This window comes from Alosa sapidissima, chromosome 2 (genome assembly GCF_018492685.1).
Source record: "Alosa sapidissima isolate fAloSap1 chromosome 2, fAloSap1.pri, whole genome shotgun sequence".
NCBI lineage: Eukaryota > Metazoa > Chordata > Actinopteri > Clupeiformes > Clupeidae > Alosa > Alosa sapidissima.
Window position 1 is genome coordinate 16478476 of NC_055958.1, and position 17596 is coordinate 16496071.

The window sequence follows — 17596 nt, forward strand, 5'->3', positions numbered from 1 at the left end:
CATCAACAATGCTTTATGAACTTAGGTTTGTTGAATACAGAAAATGTAAAATATCATAACCAATATAGATATTGCAATATAAGGTCATGTGGTGATCATATGAGTTAAAATTCCTAATGCTCATAAATGCTGTTTGTTAGGATGCTCATGCCAAATTATGTGGTGATGTTATATGCACAATTTGAAAACAAAGCAGTTGATCGCATGGTTGCAGCAGAGGCACTAGTATGACTTTAAGACCAAGTTCTACAGTGCTAAGGAATGTGCTAGTTATGCTGACCTCCTGGGTCTATTAACTTTTAACTGAAGACGTACGAAAGGTATCATAGGTGCCAGTAACTGATTCCCCCAGGTTCAGCCCAATGGACTATCCATAAACGACACATCAGCTGACAGATGAAGGGGTGAAAAAGAAACAAAGCCACACATCACTGGAGCTGAAGCAGAAACGACAGTTTATTGTACCCCTTACAGATAACAAACTCAGCAGTGTACGGTACACATTGTGAAGGGAAAGGGAGAAGCCTATACAGGTGCAGACAACCCTTTGTGTGGTTCGAGTGGAGAGCAATGCAACTCCGTCCAACACCAGCGAGACTACTATTAGTATACAAGCTGCACTTCTCCAGTCAAGGCACTGTTCCCAACTCCACCAAGAAAAAAGGGTGTCCTTTCTTTATTATCTGCAGTCGCATCACAGGGACTCCGATTCAAAAGATAACATGTTTTTTTTTGTTGTTTTTTTTTGTTTTTTTAGGCAGTACTATACAGCTTATACAATAAAATCAAAACAGATGCGGAGTTTTGCAAAAATATATTTATATATAATTTTTCTTCCCCTCCCCAAAAAAGAAAAAAAAAAAAAACCTAACAAACAAAAGTTAAAAAGTAAAAACAAAAATGCAGAGAACATCAAATTCTTCTTTGTCCAGCATGAAACGATATGTCAGTGGACATTTGCTTGTTAAGTACACCATGCAGGAGAAGCTGTGGTCTATAGTAAATCGGAGTTTGGCAAAAATAAAAAGAAGTGGGGTGGGGTGGGTGTGTATACAATCTCACTGCATGCAAAGGCCTTGACGTTGGTTCCACTGCTGTGCGGCGTCAGGGAGATCTATGCCTGAAATAAATAAGACTACAGATGGCGCTTCTCATAAAACATTTGTGCATTAATAAAGTCAGCGTACTGTGGAAAATTCAGGTCACTGAATGGTGTGAGATCGAGCCGATATGCGTTGGCCATGTATGTCAAGACTGAAACAAATGCTGAATCATGAGAGAATCAATGGGCTAACAGTCCTGTAGAGAATTTTACAAAACATTTTGAAAGCTTGTATGGATCAAAACAGACAGCTGATGTGGAGTAGTGACAAAACAAAACCACTACTCTTTAAAACAAAAAAGTCAATGAGTAGAACAATACAACAAAATACAGAAAATCTGATTGTACCTACAGCAGTCTTTAGCCTAAAGTCTAATTTTTGAACTAAAAGGGTTGTTATACAAAAAACAGCTGTCTAAACAAGCCATTCGGTTAACAGGTGTATTCTTTAGGTGTTTTTGCAATATGAAGCCCTTTACTCTTTATATATATATATATATATATATATATATTTTAAATGTTTTAAAGTAACATAGAGTTTACTAGGGACCCAAGAGGTAACCATATCTCTGTACTTTTATCTTCTTTTAGTTGACAGAATAAAAGTTTATCGTAAAAAAAAGGCAGATTGTCAAAATGGAATTGCTACACTTCTTCCAGTCCACTAAGAGATCTGTCCGTTCTTCATCACTACTTGGCCAGTCCATGGCGTCCTGCTCGTCTCCATGGCGACACATGCCTCACTACAGGGACAGGTGACCGGTGCAACTAGAATTCCAGTTTGTCCGTCACCTGTCAGGGGACCCCTTTCCCACTGGTTGATGCCAGAGGGGAAAAAAAGTGAATTTTTGCAGGTTTCCTCTAAAAACACCTTTTTGAGATTTCTCTGGTACACGGGGGCAAGTGGGGTGGAGGGGTGGGGTAGGTGGCTGAAAGGTCATTTCAGAGAGGGCATCAGGCCAGGAGGGGGCAAGGAACTGTGAATCAGATGAGTTCCAGTCTGCACTGCAGTCCGGGCTTTGGGATAAGATCGTTTTATATTTTTATGTTTTCTCTTTTGTTATTTTTGGAGTTGACATCAGTACGCGTAACTGTCAGGGAAGGGCATCCCTGTTACACACTGCTCCCCTGCATCCACAATGTAGGGGGCTCCCTCATCATAGTGGGTCAGAGGGATGGTGTCGTCCTCCAGTCCTGGGAGACCGTCGGGGTCAGCCTTCAGGGTGGGCCTCTGATTGTCAGGAAAGGCCATGGAGAAGAGAGCCTCTGGGTCGCACACAAACTTGTACACGTACCGCTCACCAGCAACCTAGGTGACCAGAGGAAGACAAACAAACACAGCCGTCAGGCTAGGCGAGAGCATTCGGTTGTCATTAGCAACCCATGAACACATTCAGCAGAGGAGCTAGGAAATGGTTTTCCGTTCGTACCTTCTGCATGATTCCTTTCTCATAGTAGTAACGCAGAGAACGGCTCAGCTTGTCATAGTTCATAGCCGGCCTGTTTTTCTGGATGCCCCAGCGTCTTGCCACCTGAAATGGGGAAATCAGGAGTGTCAAAGGTGGTAGCGTCTCAGAGATCATTTTCCAATGAAAGAGAGAGGAGGTGATTCTTGTCAGAGCCAACTGGAAAGACAGGCAACCTACCTCTTCTGGCTCAATCAGCTTGAACTCCATGCCTCGGCCAGTCCAGGCAATGAAGTGACCGTTTGCAGGGTCGTCGAGCAGAGTGACCAGAAACTGCCAAAGCTGTAAGGAGCCTCTGCGTTGGTAAGGGGGACCGTCGCGGAACACTGTGGGCTCCTGCTTGACTTTACCTGTGATCATAGAAAAAGGGCAAAACAGAGAGCGTGAGAATGAGGGAATGGTGCTATACATGTTGTTGGAGCAAGTGAACAGGAATTAGCATTAATTCAATTCAATTCAATTCAATAAATGAATAAAAATAAATCACAAAAACATCAATTTAACTTGAATTTAAGAATACCATCACTTGCAGCATCTTTTAACTGGTTTTACATATTTGTTTATTTTAAGGCAATATAAACAAATCCTCCAGTCATTACTACTTACCATCCAGCCTCTCTGGAACGACACATGCATCATCGTAGTACAGGTGTGGCTCTCTGTCGAAAACAAAGTCTGCAATGTAGCAGGGGGGGGGGATGATTAGTTGCCATTCAGATCCCTAAGCCCATTAGCAGGTCCCCCAGTGACCCGCTATACACAATGCTGCAACATCTATGACAACAAAACCAGAGCCCAATGTTTGTTTTCCATCTGAAATATGATGAAGAGGATACTTACTTTCTTGGTTTTGGTAGAAGCTTGAGGCCCTCCCAAAAGATGACTGGCAGTTAGGCACTTCTGTAAAACAAAACAAAAAATGGTTGCTAAAATGGTTAGAAGTTTGTCTATACTATGTATGCCAATGCAATGATTATCCTTATTTTATATGTATTTGTTCATAAAGAGAAGAGATGCTAACAACATGGTAAACATGACCAAGCATTATTTGTGTAGCACGCCTGCTCTGGGGATGTGCAGTAGGTCCAGATTTCACAAAGCAAGGAGTACTGGACACTGAGGACTGGTTGAAGGCTCCAGTCACCTGGACACTTACATAACATCGCTGTAACAACAGCTGGACTGTACATGTCCCTGGCCCACACATCTGGTAGTACTGGCTTAAGCCGCGGATCAATGCATGCAAACGTCAGGGACACGTCTCATTGAGACAGCAAATAGAATTAGTCACTGCGGCCAGATATCGAATCGCAACAATTAAGTTATCTTTGTTCTCTGCCCTGCCTCTGTAGGACATTGTTTGCCACACCCTCTCGAAGCAGCCTACTAGCAAACGCTACTGTAAAAGTGCCATGTCTAAAATCTCTCCATCTAATAGATGCACATCACTTAATCTGCAGAGAGGAGAAAATAAATACCCAGTAGATGCATGAGACCCTCTGGGCAGCCCGAGCCCTTTATGATGATGATGCGTATGTTTAGAAGTGTGGGCTAAGCGGATTTTATATTACATCACTGCAGGCTTTACTAAGAATAAAGCCAAACGGAAATGGGGTGATGGCCAAGTTTGTGACACGTGGATGACAAAGGACCACAAACAGCTGGCTGTTGGTCAGTGTTTAAGATCAAGCATAGTGGTATTTATGTTTGCAGGGTGTGGGATCACATTCACATCAACCGAAAGAGGCTGGTGAGTGCTTGTTGAGAAGATGGTGTCAGATGAATACAACTTTACTCATTTGCCTAGCGTGTCAAGTCTGCATGGTATCTGGGTTTCATGAATTAGATGTAGTGGAGTGAGTATATTCTATTAATGGCGTGATTTAGACCTTTTCTTTTGGCACAGCTTTGAGGGCTTCTATTTGATCCGTCTGATCCTCATCTAAATCGTGGCTTTCTGTTTCAGTTCTAGGCTGAAAACTGGACAGAAAAAAACAAGAAAAAAAAACAACGGGTGTCCATGGCCACTGCCTTGTTGCATCTCTAGGCCTTGCTGATTGGTGCTAAAACTCACAGGCAAGTGCCAAGCCACACAGCACATTCCACACCCTTCGGCCATGATTGCTCACACACACATCGGACTCTCAGGAGCTGCACGCAACTGACCAGCTCTACAATGAAACCCTGTGTGTCGGTGTGCTGAAATGGCCTATGTGATGTCCGTCTTCTCCCAAAAAAAGACTTCGGGCGAAGAGTATCGGGATTTGCTTTGGATCTCATCTTTCATTACATTGCATGGCTTTTTTCTTATTGTAGTTCCGTATATGAACTATTGTAATTAGTGGGACAGTTTTGCTTAACAATTGTGCATTTTATGACCACACCATCAAATTTGGTGGAGAAAAAACAAACAAAGGCTCTAATCAGATGTATAAATGGAGGACCTCAGTTCTGATTTGAAGTTCTATATTAGACTTTCTGCCAATGTGGATGTTTTTTAGTGTGGATGCTTTTGTCATTTATGAAAGATGAAATTACGAGTTTAACTGCCCCATTATAATTAACATTGTTCTGAGAAATTGCTCCTTACCAGAATCAAAACAGAAGTCCCTTGGCTCCTGCTTGATGGCCATGGGGTGGAAGGCCGCAGGGGATGGACCCATGTTGGGAACCCCTTGCTCAGTGTAGTGCGGCTCCATCATCTCCTGTTTGAAGCCCTGGGGGGGAATGGGGACTAGGGGCTCGGACATTTGGCGGTGGTATGGAGGCCTCCTGTCCCGCGGTGAAGTGCTTGGAGCCTGGGGCATGAAGGGTGACCGACCTTGGGACTCAGAGGGCGGGAATGGTAGGCAGGGTTCTGACAGTTGTCTTTGGAACCTGCAGATGGGGGGAGGGGGGGGTCATTAAAGGAATAAGAAAGTTAATTTAATAGCAACCGCCGCATTAAGGTTTAACAAGGCTAAGTAAACAGCACGTCATAGCCAAGCTCAGCCTTACCCCGCATGTAAGTTTACCCTTCATGTATAACTGTGAATGCTACTAGGTGGAGCAGCAATGAAACGCTATAGCCACTTCCTCAGAGAAATTAATCCCTGGCACCAAGAAACTGTAAATTAGCCCTCCGAGCACTGACACCAGCGGATAAATATAAAACAAGGACATGGTGCCCAACAGCCACTCTCCAGAGACGAGACCTTTGCTGAGCCCACAGCTACTGACTCCGCATCACTGGCTGCCAATGGGATGCCAGGCATTTTTCGACAACGTCCCTGACTGCAGGTGGCACGGCAGTATGCCAGGCAGTCTGTTCCCACGGGGGTCAAGTTAATACAGCTCAAACCATGACCCCCACCACCCCACTCAACCCCATCCGCACCCTGCAGCAGTGGGCTAACATGGAATCAAGGCACAACAACATCCGAGTAAGCCAGCCAGCCTTTCCCGACCCCCCCCCCACACACACACTTTAAACCCATCGCGGGTGCCAACAAATAGTTTCCATTCATGAAGTCAGCATAACTGAAAGGTCACCTGCCGTATATACACATCTCTCTCCTACCCCCTTGCATTAAGAATGATATGGATCACCTCAGAGGTCAGCAATACCTGAGGCCTTGCCACTGAGCTGAAAACCTACACCGTGGACATGGAGTCTCAAGGATTAAATACCAGGTCAAAAGTTCACCCTTTCACTCAATTATATGTGTGTTCGGTCTCAGTTCACCTACAAATGTTGATTTACAGATGCTGGGGAAACTAATCTTCACGCTATGAGCACTGAAATGTAGTTTAGTGATATTGTGTGTGTAATGCATAATGCATAAAGTGACTTGTTATGATGTAGTACATTGTGGATGTGGCTGACCATCTCACCTGTGCTCTGAGCTGAAGGGGGTCTCATGGTTGAGTGGCGGGCAGGGCACAACGAACGGCGGGCTCTGGCTGTGGAGGGGCAGCGCCCTCTGGCTGTGGTTGGGGGTGGCGCTGGCTGTGGTTGCCTGGCCCTGCTGCAGGGGGCGCTGTGCTAGCGTGGGGCCCTGCACCAGCGGGGGCGGTGTGGGGTCATGTAGGGGGTTGGAGCCCTGGGGGGTGTTGGCGGCAGAGCCACACGGAGACACGGGCGTCGAGGGAGGGGTCAGGGGCTTGAACCCGGCCGTTGGCTTCCTCTCATAGGCACTGCATAATCACACACACACACTTTATCAGACCTTGATAAACATTCAAGAAACAGGCATGATCATTGACAGCATCATAAATATGGCACTGAACAGTGCTGGTTCTCACCTGTAGCTGTAAAGGCACTTCTCTCCGTAGGGCATGGGACTGTAGTCCTGACTACAAGGGGAGAGCTCTTTGGAGGGATTCACTTCCCGCTTGATCTTGGTTGGTGGCGGGCCATGGAACATCACTAGAGAGAGGGAGAGGGAGAGCGGGAGAGGGAGAGAGAGAGAGAATGAGTATGTAAGAGATGACAGCATGACAAAATGTTGTGAAGTGCATCACCTCATCTGACAACTCATTGCACAAAGTGTCCATTGCTTATTTTCCCCACCACCCTCCCACCCCTCTATTTCTCTCTAACAAAACAGATGTTGTCTTCGACTCAGACAGTTTAATGACTTTCTTTCACAGGCTAACAAGGCCAATAGCAAGGGCATAAAAGCTCCCTCCACCTCCACCGACCCATCAGTATCACAATACCAGACAGCACGAGCAATCAAAGCTCTCCCTGCAGATTTCCATCACTGTCCAGGTCAATACTCATGAATCAGTGTGTCTGTAATTCAATGATTCTGAATGATTTTCCCCTCCCCACACTGTAACCATTAGCTGCTGGAGCTTCGCGTCAGCTCCCATTTCCGGCGCCACATAATGGGCCAGTGAAACCAAATCCCACGGCGCAGTGCAACCAGAGCCAACATCACCGTGCTGCAGAGGCCGGCACCAAACAATGGGCACGTGAGGCTGCGGGGCACGCGTGCGATGGCGGGTACAAGGTCTGGAGAAACACGGCTCCAGCCAGGGCTGTAAGCTGCTGATTGGAGGACCTCCGAGCAGGAGAGATTACTTTTCCGCTGGTAGTGGCAAAGAGAGAGTGGGGTGTTGCACCAGCGTGGGAGACCATGTGACCAAAAGCAGACAGGGGGAAAAAAAACGAGGGGTTGGGCTTTGAGGCATACAGTGCAGTTTAGTAGCACAACTGGAGGAAACTGGCGGTGAGCCAAGCCACAGCCGGCTGCGACAGCCTGACCAGCGCTATCCCCCCAGAAACAAACACACACTTTCAGCCATTTATTTCAATAGCCTCGAGGTCAGGTTGACCACTCTGTCTACTGTAGCCATTCTACAACAGACATGGCAAGGAGCCCAGCAGCACACTCTCCCTCACTCAACTTCAGAATAAGGCTTGTTGAAAGCATATACGGCCTAAAAAGGCACAAGCTTGGAAAAAGAAAAAAATTGCTTGAATATACACAGACTAGTGGACAAGACTCTCGGTGTGTATTGTTTCCAGAGGGTTTGGGGTGCATTGGGTGGGAGCTGCTGTGAGCCGGGGAGTCCTTCCCTTCGGCGATCCCACCCCGCCCTCTGGAATCTGGCCCATTCGAGAGGCTGGGCAGAGTGCATGAAAGTGTGAAATCAGATTATGAGCTTGGCTCATGTGATGCTCGATACCGATCGCCTGATTAAACTTAAAAAAAAGAGAGAGAGAGAGGGGGGGGGAGAAAAAAACGGAAATGTCGGTTGCAGGTGAGGGTGGGTCTCTTCTATGAACCCTAAGGAGAGAGGCATACCAATGTAGCCTGCAAGACCAGTGTGGGCTAACTATGCCAAGTAGTAAAGTATGCAACCAGAAAAGCCAAGTCGAGTTATAGAGAGCTTCGGCAATCAAATGGCCTCAAGCTCGGGAATGGGAACCCACTCCAAACCTCCACTGTGAGCGAGTGATCAAATTCCTTGGCATCCATTGTCCCCACAGAATTGAAAGGGGCTTGAAGTGCTTTATGAATTATAAATGTCTATTTCGTTTGAGAGCCGAGTTACTTTTGTCCACATCACCCCTAACTGGACACTACCCAAAGTACACCAGTGGAGAGAGAATGAATGAATAATAAATCAGCAATCTCAGGTACTCACAGCTATCTGACTGGAAATCTGGGACAAACTGCTCGTCATCGGGCACCTGGGCTGTGGAGACAGACAGAGTAGAGCAGCGATAAGTTGTCAATAATAAATAAAGCTGTACAGTAGATTAAAAAAAAGATGTTGCTGTAACCACTTGTGTCAATTCCTCCCCACGCCTACGATTAAGGACGGGAAAAATAACTGAAGAAGAAAAATGGCATATCAGCATTGATGCATGTAAAAGTTTTATGGAAGAATAACTAACTGCCATTTGGGAACAACCAGGACTGTTGCAGATTGTTCCATCAAAAATTACAAATCAGATTATTTGTTTGTTTTTGAAAACATATATGCTGAGGGTCTGTACATTTTGTATCCTCCCCCTCAAATAACAAAAATCCAAAAATAAAAGAAATGCAATGACACAGAAAAATGAAAACCTAGGTGGTAGAACAAAGTCATATTCCCACAAAAAAAGATCACATTGACTCATGTGATACACACATGATAATAATTCCTCTTAGCTCAACCACAAAGTATTTCTGGGACACTTTCAAATATTTCTCACCTTCAGCAATCCAGATCTCCTGCAGTTGGCTCAAGTCCTGAAAGAGTTCTAAAGAGAAAGAATCACAGAACACTTCAGGCTCAGTAGTCACAAAAAAAATCTGACAATGATATTCTGTCTTTTGATAAAATAAAAAAAATAAAAAACACACACATAAAAGATTAATTTTAGTTTGTTCAATTCTGACATATTGTGACTAAATTTAGAATCAGAGCTCATTGCATGCCCACTGAGACTTGAGGATGGATTAGAAACACACAACAAGGACCCGATGTGAATTTACCTTCCGTATCCTGAGCGAGTTCTGCATCCACAAACTTCCTCTTCCTGTCGCTGACTGGTCTGCTGTAGGGTTCCTCTGCACGGGACGCTTTCTGTGGTGGAGAACAAAACGTTGTCAGATTGATAAGTCACAGACCCATGTGATGAATCCAAGTCACTGTGTGATGCGCATGTTTCAACATCACACAGTAAGGCAACTTGTTGGGCAAATAAACCCACAAGGGAAGTAGGCACGGAGACACAGTGACACTGAGGTTTATCTGATGGCGTATCAAGCAGTGGTACTCACACTGGGTGGGACCATAAATGGGACTTGCTGGTCATAAAATCCGTCCATGTTATCTTGGTCTTCACAGGATTCCCAGCGAAGAGTCTTCGCCTAAAGCGATAATGTAAGGGCGTCTCAAACTCTTTCTCTCTGAAAGAGAAACCAAAAGATACTGTTAGGGGAAATAATGCTATCCATCAAAGAATATTGCACATTTCCTTCAGCCTATGATGGTCCTGTCTATTCATCTACTACCTCCTGTTTGTTGAACATTACCACAACCACCATCCTCAATCATGCTAGCGTGGATTATGACCTGTGCATTGTAAACACAATGTGGTCATATTATAGATGTAAACCTTATGTAAGCAGAGCTAACCATCTGTCCTTGTGATTGAGCAGAATCATAAAAAAAATCACTCCAGTCAGAACTGGCCTGAAGGATTACTTAAAGGACATTTCTTAGCATTTCATTTCACTTTCTTAGCAAGCTTTGGACCACACAACACCAGAACAAACATATGAAAGTAAGTGGTCTTAACCACAGCGCCACAGAGACTAAACATAGTCGTCACGCTGCCGTTAAAATATGAATGTGTCAGGATATGTCCTTCGGGGTATGGTATAGAGAGACTCCTGAGCGCACGCACAACCACACTAAATCGGTTGTAGAGTTCAAAACACCGTAAGATAAAATAGAGCAGCATGGTCTTCCACATGGATGATCGCCCTCAAGCCTGCCATAGTGAGTCATGCTGGTTGATCAGTTAACATAATGGATGACGAATAAAATGGAGCTAGCCTATTATTACACATTCATGTTTGTAACCCAGCAAAGGACATAAAAGAAGACACTTTCATCCACCATTGCTGACGTATAACGTTTAAGTATCAGAATAAGAAGAACTTCGCAGGTCTGTTATCTTTACTTTGATAATCCATAAGAGTAAATCTACTGAAATGATAGCCTGCTATGTCATGACAAATGTCTGACAACCACAACCATAAAAACAGAACTGTAAATAAATGATATCCGTAGATGCAGGATACATCACGTTGGCAATTAATTCATAAAGCAAGTTCAGTGCATCAACATAGTTGCTGTGCAAAAGTCAGTAGGCCATCATAACACTGCCTGAAAATGAATAATCCATCACAGAGTAGATAAAAGTATCACACAGTAGGCTACATAAAAAACAGCCAACTTTCTCAAGTGTCAGACCAGGAACAAATGGTCCGAGCAACCACAATAAGCCTATCTCTAATGTGGGGAATATAACTATGAGCAACTAATGTAAAAAAATAAAATAAAATAAAAAAAAAACACTTCCAAATCAGATTTTAGGAGACAATGTTAAATATAAATTCTCCATGGACAAAAGCAAACAAATCGTGTGCAAAACTCAGTTTGGAGAAATAAATGCAATTTGAGGTGCACATCAAAGACAATTAATGCAGAATTCATATGGACGGGGGCAACACGTTACACCCCCCCCCCCCCCCTCCCCCCCTCCCACGGCCCCTTGTTTTTCTCAATGAAGTGAAACTCGATCCGCGAGGAACGGGGGGGGGCGCAGTCAGGACAATCTCACCTCCCCATTCATAAAAATCACAAACAGTCAAAGCCCGACCGTCTTCCACAGATAATAGAGCTGCATTACGCACGCACAGATGACGACCTATCTCGTATCATTTGTGCAAGAACGGGCATTTAGAACGTGGATGCTACAGAAAATGGTTGCCTGGCGCTAAGTAAAATCTCCCTCAGAGAAAATGGCGTTCTCCGTCGCCCTGAGCGTTTGATAGCTGGATTTGCAGTTGCAAATCGGCGTTTAACTTAACAAGTGTCGCAGTGGTATGCATAAAACCTGCGCGGTATCCATTGTGCAGAGCTTTCCGGGATACTCACCCAATGGTTTTCGTAGACACCTCTATAACGTTGAAAAAAATCTCAATAAATTCCACAAAATTTCCAAGGTTTCTATTCTGTGATGGATAGATGCGCACTCCTCGCCTCACAAAACTTGAATGAGGGTTTGTAAATGGAATGGCTGGTTTTCCCTGGGGCTCGACAGGCACATTAGACTGTACGATCATTGGTACTGCCTCGTTGTCGCTCAAGGCAACAACCAATAGCGTTTCTTGAGGTGATGAAATATTCATGATGTGCTCTTCGACCAATCGCTGCGTGGGTCGGACCTATTTTTATGAATGACTGGGTTTCATTCAGAATCGCATTGGTGTTTTTTTTCCACCACAGAGCTTCTTAAAGGGCCAGCCCGTTTTTGAGGGCTGATCAACTAAACTAGGAACTGTTTAGGCAGTATTCTCTGCCTACAGTTAACAGGCTGAAAACGTAAGATATTCGCGCTTGAGGGGCTGACGAGAGACGAAATAAAACCATGCTTTCATTTTCATGAAAACCATGCTTTCAAAAAATAATTATTATGAGGTTATCTTGGTCTTTCGAAAAAAGTAACATCCACATCCGCCGAGCGCACTGGGCAAACATTTTTTTGGCCATATACAGCCGTGCACATAGTCAGTCAGGTTTATGATGCAACTTCAGACACCGAATTGCCCTACAGGCTTTATCGTATTAGGCTAACAATATGATTAAACACATTTCTAATCTAGCAAAATAACTGGAATAATAACATAAATCTATATTTTATGTGATCGATATGTGTTATGTTAAACTTGTTTTAGCGTGTTAACTGAAAAAAGGCAATCCACGCCTAACACAGTAGCCTACATTGTGTAGCCTATTTCAAGTTAGGCTATAGAGTTGCATAAAGCCATCCACGAGGGACATAGTGGAAAATGCAAGAAGCAACTGGGGAACAAGACAGTTTAATTTGATGGGTAATATCCTCCTATTAGTGATGCTATATGTTGCAATTGACTCCTTTTCAAATGAACGACCTTTTGAAAACTTTTCGAACTTATCAATAAGGCAAATACTCTGATTAACTGCTATGGTTAGGCCTACATTTGTTACCTTGTCAGATTAAAACATGATGTGAAGGGCAGCGTCCCAGCCACCCTTATTAAGGTAATGGTGCATTAAGGTCTCCTTTGAACACACTTATGAAAACACTTATCAAAATAGATTAAATGAGATAAAAGAAAATAGATACGAGATAAAGTCAGGCTAGAATGTATAATGGGTACTTTGGAAAAACAGGAAATAAAGCAATAGCCCACTCAGCACCATTTAAAACCACACCTTGCTGTTCACCATACTGTGATTGGGGGGGGTGAATACCTCAGGGATGCCTGCACATGATAGAAACAGAGGGAGGAGAGGGGGGATAGCTCTGAAAGAAGGTGAAGGAGCTCTGAGGAGCCTTTTTCACTGTGCCAGAGTCTGGGTCAGTATGACACATCTTTCAGTTGAGCCCTTTTCACTCCAGTAGCCTTTATGGGCTAGTCCAGCCAGTACTCCTCCAAACACGGAGAATGCAGCCTGAAGGATCTTAGTGTTGTTGAATACATCCTGATAAAGTCTCTGAAGTGAATACAAAGTGCCACACCCTTTACTGTCTGATAGCCACTGTTTTTCTTATAAAATGCAAGGTTCATGACTAATGCAAAAAACAAAAAACTGTATAAGTAACTCCAAAGCAATCTGAACAAAGCTTGACATGTATAAATGCTTTGCCAAGAACAGTTAATAAAATGAGCAAAAGCATAAATCTAGCGCTTGCCTTGGGGCTATTGGTTGGCGCCCAATAAGAGACGAGCTGTGACTTGTTGGCTATTAATAGCACACAGACAGATAATTCCTGGCCTATTATCTCAGTGAACCCATGACGACTAGCTTGTGGTGCTTTGTGTTTAGATCCGTATTGTATAACTAAATCCACCTCTTCTACTGCCTGCTGGTAAGCTATAGTTGTTATCCATTTTTGGGGAGGTCAGGATCACTGTCCAGCGGCATGAAATTGCTGCTGCTCGACACAGAAAAAGAAAGTGTGTTTCCAGCAATGGTGGATCAACAGAGAAGACCTGTGTTGTCCCAAAACAATCATCACGGACACTGTTTGGTAATAAATGATGCATGCAGGAAGAGGGCCCTACTCTGCACCACTGCCAGAGTAGTGCTTCATGGAGAAGCAGAGTGAAAACATTCCTGGAAAATGTATCAGTCTGAGCCTCATCAGCTCATGTAATGTGAGTCAAGACCGTTTTAAGTCCACCCTAATGCGCCTGTCACTGGTCTGACATCAGTCCACTCTGTTCTTGCTGCCAGTTAATCAGTATCATGAAGGTGGTTCACAGTAATCACAAGTTAACCCCATGGTACAGCACACTCATAGGTGGAAAAAAAGATTAAAAAAAAAAGTTTATTTTCATTGCATGTCACTGCCACACCTTAATACAACAGGCCACTGTTAAGTATTTTTTAACTTGCTACATTTTTCTATTATAGATTACATTTCTCATTATATAAATTGAATTGACCTCCATATCTGTTATGTAACTTCAGTCAAATGCAATGTGATGTGGGTATTTCATAGTGAGGAGCGCCTCAACATTTGTGTATTTTTGTCTTGTCTGTGTCACTACCATTTGTAAATGGTCACAGCTGAACTCCTTACGGCACACTTAACAGTGTCGCCGTCTCAGGATCATGGAGTCTTTGTGTGAAAGAGAAAGGCACGAGTGAGGCAAAATGCCTCTGTGTTGACACGAATTTGGAGAGGCCTCCATCTTGTGTGCATGGTGCTAAAAGCCAGGAGTATTCCCCGCGAGAGCTCTTTATCATCAACATAAAAGCCTTTTATGGTGAGATTCAATTTAAAACAAATCAGTGTAAGTAACAGACAGTAGCATTGATGTGTGTGTGTCTCCGTGTGAGAGTGTGTGTATTTGTGTGCGTGCATATTTGTGTCTGTGTGCAAGTGTGTTTCTGTATTTGTGTGTGTATTTGTGTGTGTGTGTATGTCCTTCATGGACGAGACGCGTCCTCTCAGACCTTCCCAAAATGAAAATGAACAGCCACCAGGCAGAGTCAGTTCCGAACCTCTCCTTTTTATTCAATAATATATTTGTTTTGCCCATCAAAATAGATGCCAACAGCTAACAGGCAGCAGCAGAGGAGTCAGGGAGAGGACAAGGGGGTCTAAGCCCCCACCACTCCACCTCTGCCCCCCCCCCCCCCACCGCTCCCCACGGGCAGACCAGAGAGCTGTTGCTTTGTCCTTGACCCTTTGCTGCTTACACAGATGGACACACCACACAAACCCTAGTGGTGGGAGGAGGACAGAGGCATATGCATACATGTAGCAGTTAGAACATCACATTCAGGACTGAGGAGGATGACATGGGCCCTAAATGCATTTGTGCGACAGTGCACGACACTCAATACTGTTTATCTGCCCGAGACTAAGAGATAGAGTTGGTGCTGTTGCTATGCTAGTTTACCATGCTGCTTCTGTAAGGGACTCCAGGCCAAGGTCAAATCGGTGATCAGAGATGGGGAATGTAACAGTTCACTCTTGTGAGAGCTGGGGCTTATGGCTGCATAACAGGTTGGTGCATAACACCAATCTGATTTTTGTAGCGATTTCGGACCAACTTTGTTCTACAAAACAATTACATGGGAAGTGTGCCGAGATGATGATATGATCGGGCTAACCTGATTGTTTGGGAGTTGATGCTATTGTTTTAAATGTGTGTAGCTGCTGTATTTGACGGGCTCTCAGAAAAGCAGCATGGCTTACACACTGATATCCATTTGCATCGTTGTTATTAACAAGTAGAAGGAAAACACAGAGATGTCCACAGTCAGCAGAAAGGGTTGTGGTGCAGCACAGATATGCGCACGCACACACACACACATACACACAACGACTTTATGATTAAAGGAGAACAAAACAGCTTTTTCGTGGCTAATGGGTCTCCCAGCTCTCTAGCCTTACATAGTAATATGTGAGTACCAATGGCAGCACCCTTGCAACACAGAGGAATAACTTCTGACCACTCATTTTTCTCGGGCCTATTTCTATATTGCAAGTGACCTAGTGTCTCGAGGCAAAAAAAATTGCTGTTTTTTATATTTGTAAATTAAGGCTATCCATCATTGACATTGACAGAGACGACATGTAACTGGACAATGTTGGTGGCAAATCAAGCCTGGTGGACACAAGACAGTTGGAAAGATATCCTAGACAGTTATTCGGTTATTGAGCAGATGGCTGCTTATTGACTCTTCTCCAAAAAGAGGCTACTTAACACAAGCTCTGTCTTTACAATATATAACATGCTATTGCATGAGCAATGAAAAAAAACAATTACACCGAGTACAAAAGATGTGATTGATGTGCATAAGCTGATAGGAAAAATAAAACTGGGGACTGGGGAAGTGAAGGGGCTTGGATAAGGGTGGTATGGTAGGGTAGGGTGGGAGGTGCAGGGTATAACGACAATCAGCGTGGTCTCTTCTCAAGCAGACATCTTGGTCTCCTTTGTTTCAGCAGGCATGCGGTGGTGATATAACCTCAGGTAAAATATAAACAAATATCTATATATACAGAACTATTATAAATCATTCAAAACTGGTAACTGAAAAAGTAGCTGTAAACATGCACTCGTTCACTGAACCCGCCTCCCTTTTGCTTTGATACCACAGGACTAGGTGACTAGGAATGTGATGAACCACAAATTGGCATGTGACATTGCCGTGGGTCCATTTGCTTATGTTACTAACGTACAGAGCGTCACTCTTGCCAGCTCCCGACAGAGCTACTGATTACTTGAGGTGGCGACTTCAAAGGGATCGTTTTAGTGGGGGGTACCGCCACGGCCACAGTGGTTATTATGGACTGGCTTTACGTGATTCCTGCGGCCCCTGACACAGCATCCTCGGTTCAGGGTAGTTAAAGGGAACAGGCAGAGGGGAGGGGGGTCTGGCACATCAGTGCTGTTCCAACCAATCGCCTCCTCTCAAAAGAGCCAAGTGTGGTTTCCCACTGGCAAAAAAAAAAGATGGTCAGGAAAATTATAATGTTTAGAAATGCTCGATGCAGGCCTATTTCCATTTCTAAGTGCAAAAACCCAACAACATAGCAATTCTTAAGCGTGATAATGCGGCCACCTCCATACAAAGCACCTTGCCCAATGCATATGAGGACTAAAGGGGACCAATCAGCATAGACATTAGCCTGACTTTGACAGTCAGGCAGGTAGTTGATTAAGTAACACTGTATTCTTTGAGGCTATATTACTGTACAATGCTCTACAAGTTATAGGATGAAACACATTCACATATATATATGCACTGTATATATATATATGCACACTTATGTCTTATTTTTCATAATACAAAAAGAGACTGTGTCTACACACATAGCACGTCTTGCAGTTGACAATGATATTTTCAAAGGCTACATCAAATGGATACAGTAGAATCTGTAAACACCATTTTTTCCATCACTCTGCCCCTTTGGGAGTCGTTCGGCAGTTCCTATCCCATTTCACCGATAAAAAGGTCACCGTGACAACAGTAATATTCAACCCAGGGTCGCGCATACCCCCCCTCTTTTCCACCATAGCGGGGCTTCCGCGACTCTTGACTGTGGGCTTGACATTGCGAGCTGATGTTTTCTCAGTGCTGTTATTAGGAGTAGTGTTTCACGCGATTGATGCTCCCTGAAATAGGCGGTTAAATTTAGGCTGTCCATGCGACAGTAAATTAAGCAACACCATCCCCAGGGGGGCGAGACTGCCTTCTGGTTCTGTGTTCTGGTAGACTGGGCTCAGAGTAATGATCCATCCCC

At 44.1% G+C, this 17596-nt stretch overlaps 2 protein-coding genes across 5 annotated transcripts in view; both read right to left on the reverse strand.

Moving 5' to 3' along the window:
- Positions 1 to 432: 432 nt before the first annotated feature.
- On the reverse strand, positions 433 to 11857 carry etv5a (ETS variant transcription factor 5a). The gene is made up of 13 exons (XM_042084089.1): positions 11722 to 11857; positions 9834 to 9962; positions 9546 to 9636; positions 9263 to 9310; positions 8707 to 8757; positions 6853 to 6976; positions 6442 to 6744; positions 5159 to 5445; positions 3409 to 3468; positions 3175 to 3243; positions 2749 to 2918; positions 2533 to 2634; positions 433 to 2411 (listed from the first exon to the last, which is right to left on the reverse strand). Exons 2-13 carry the CDS (start codon positions 9879 to 9881, stop codon positions 2181 to 2183), a joined length of 1584 nt encoding a protein of 527 aa, XP_041940023.1. The 5' UTR covers positions 9882 to 9962; positions 11722 to 11857; the 3' UTR covers positions 433 to 2180.
- Positions 11858 to 14829: 2972 nt separating this feature from the next.
- The window catches only part of LOC121697802 (diacylglycerol kinase beta), a 90360-nt gene continuing 87593 nt past the window's right edge, over positions 14830 to 17596 (reverse strand). For all 4 annotated transcript variants that reach the window (XM_042079532.1, XM_042079548.1, XM_042079558.1 and 1 more), the window contains one exon: positions 14830 to 17596. This exon is cut by the window's right edge and continues 1453 nt beyond it. The gene's annotated coding sequence lies outside the window, so the exon portion shown is untranslated.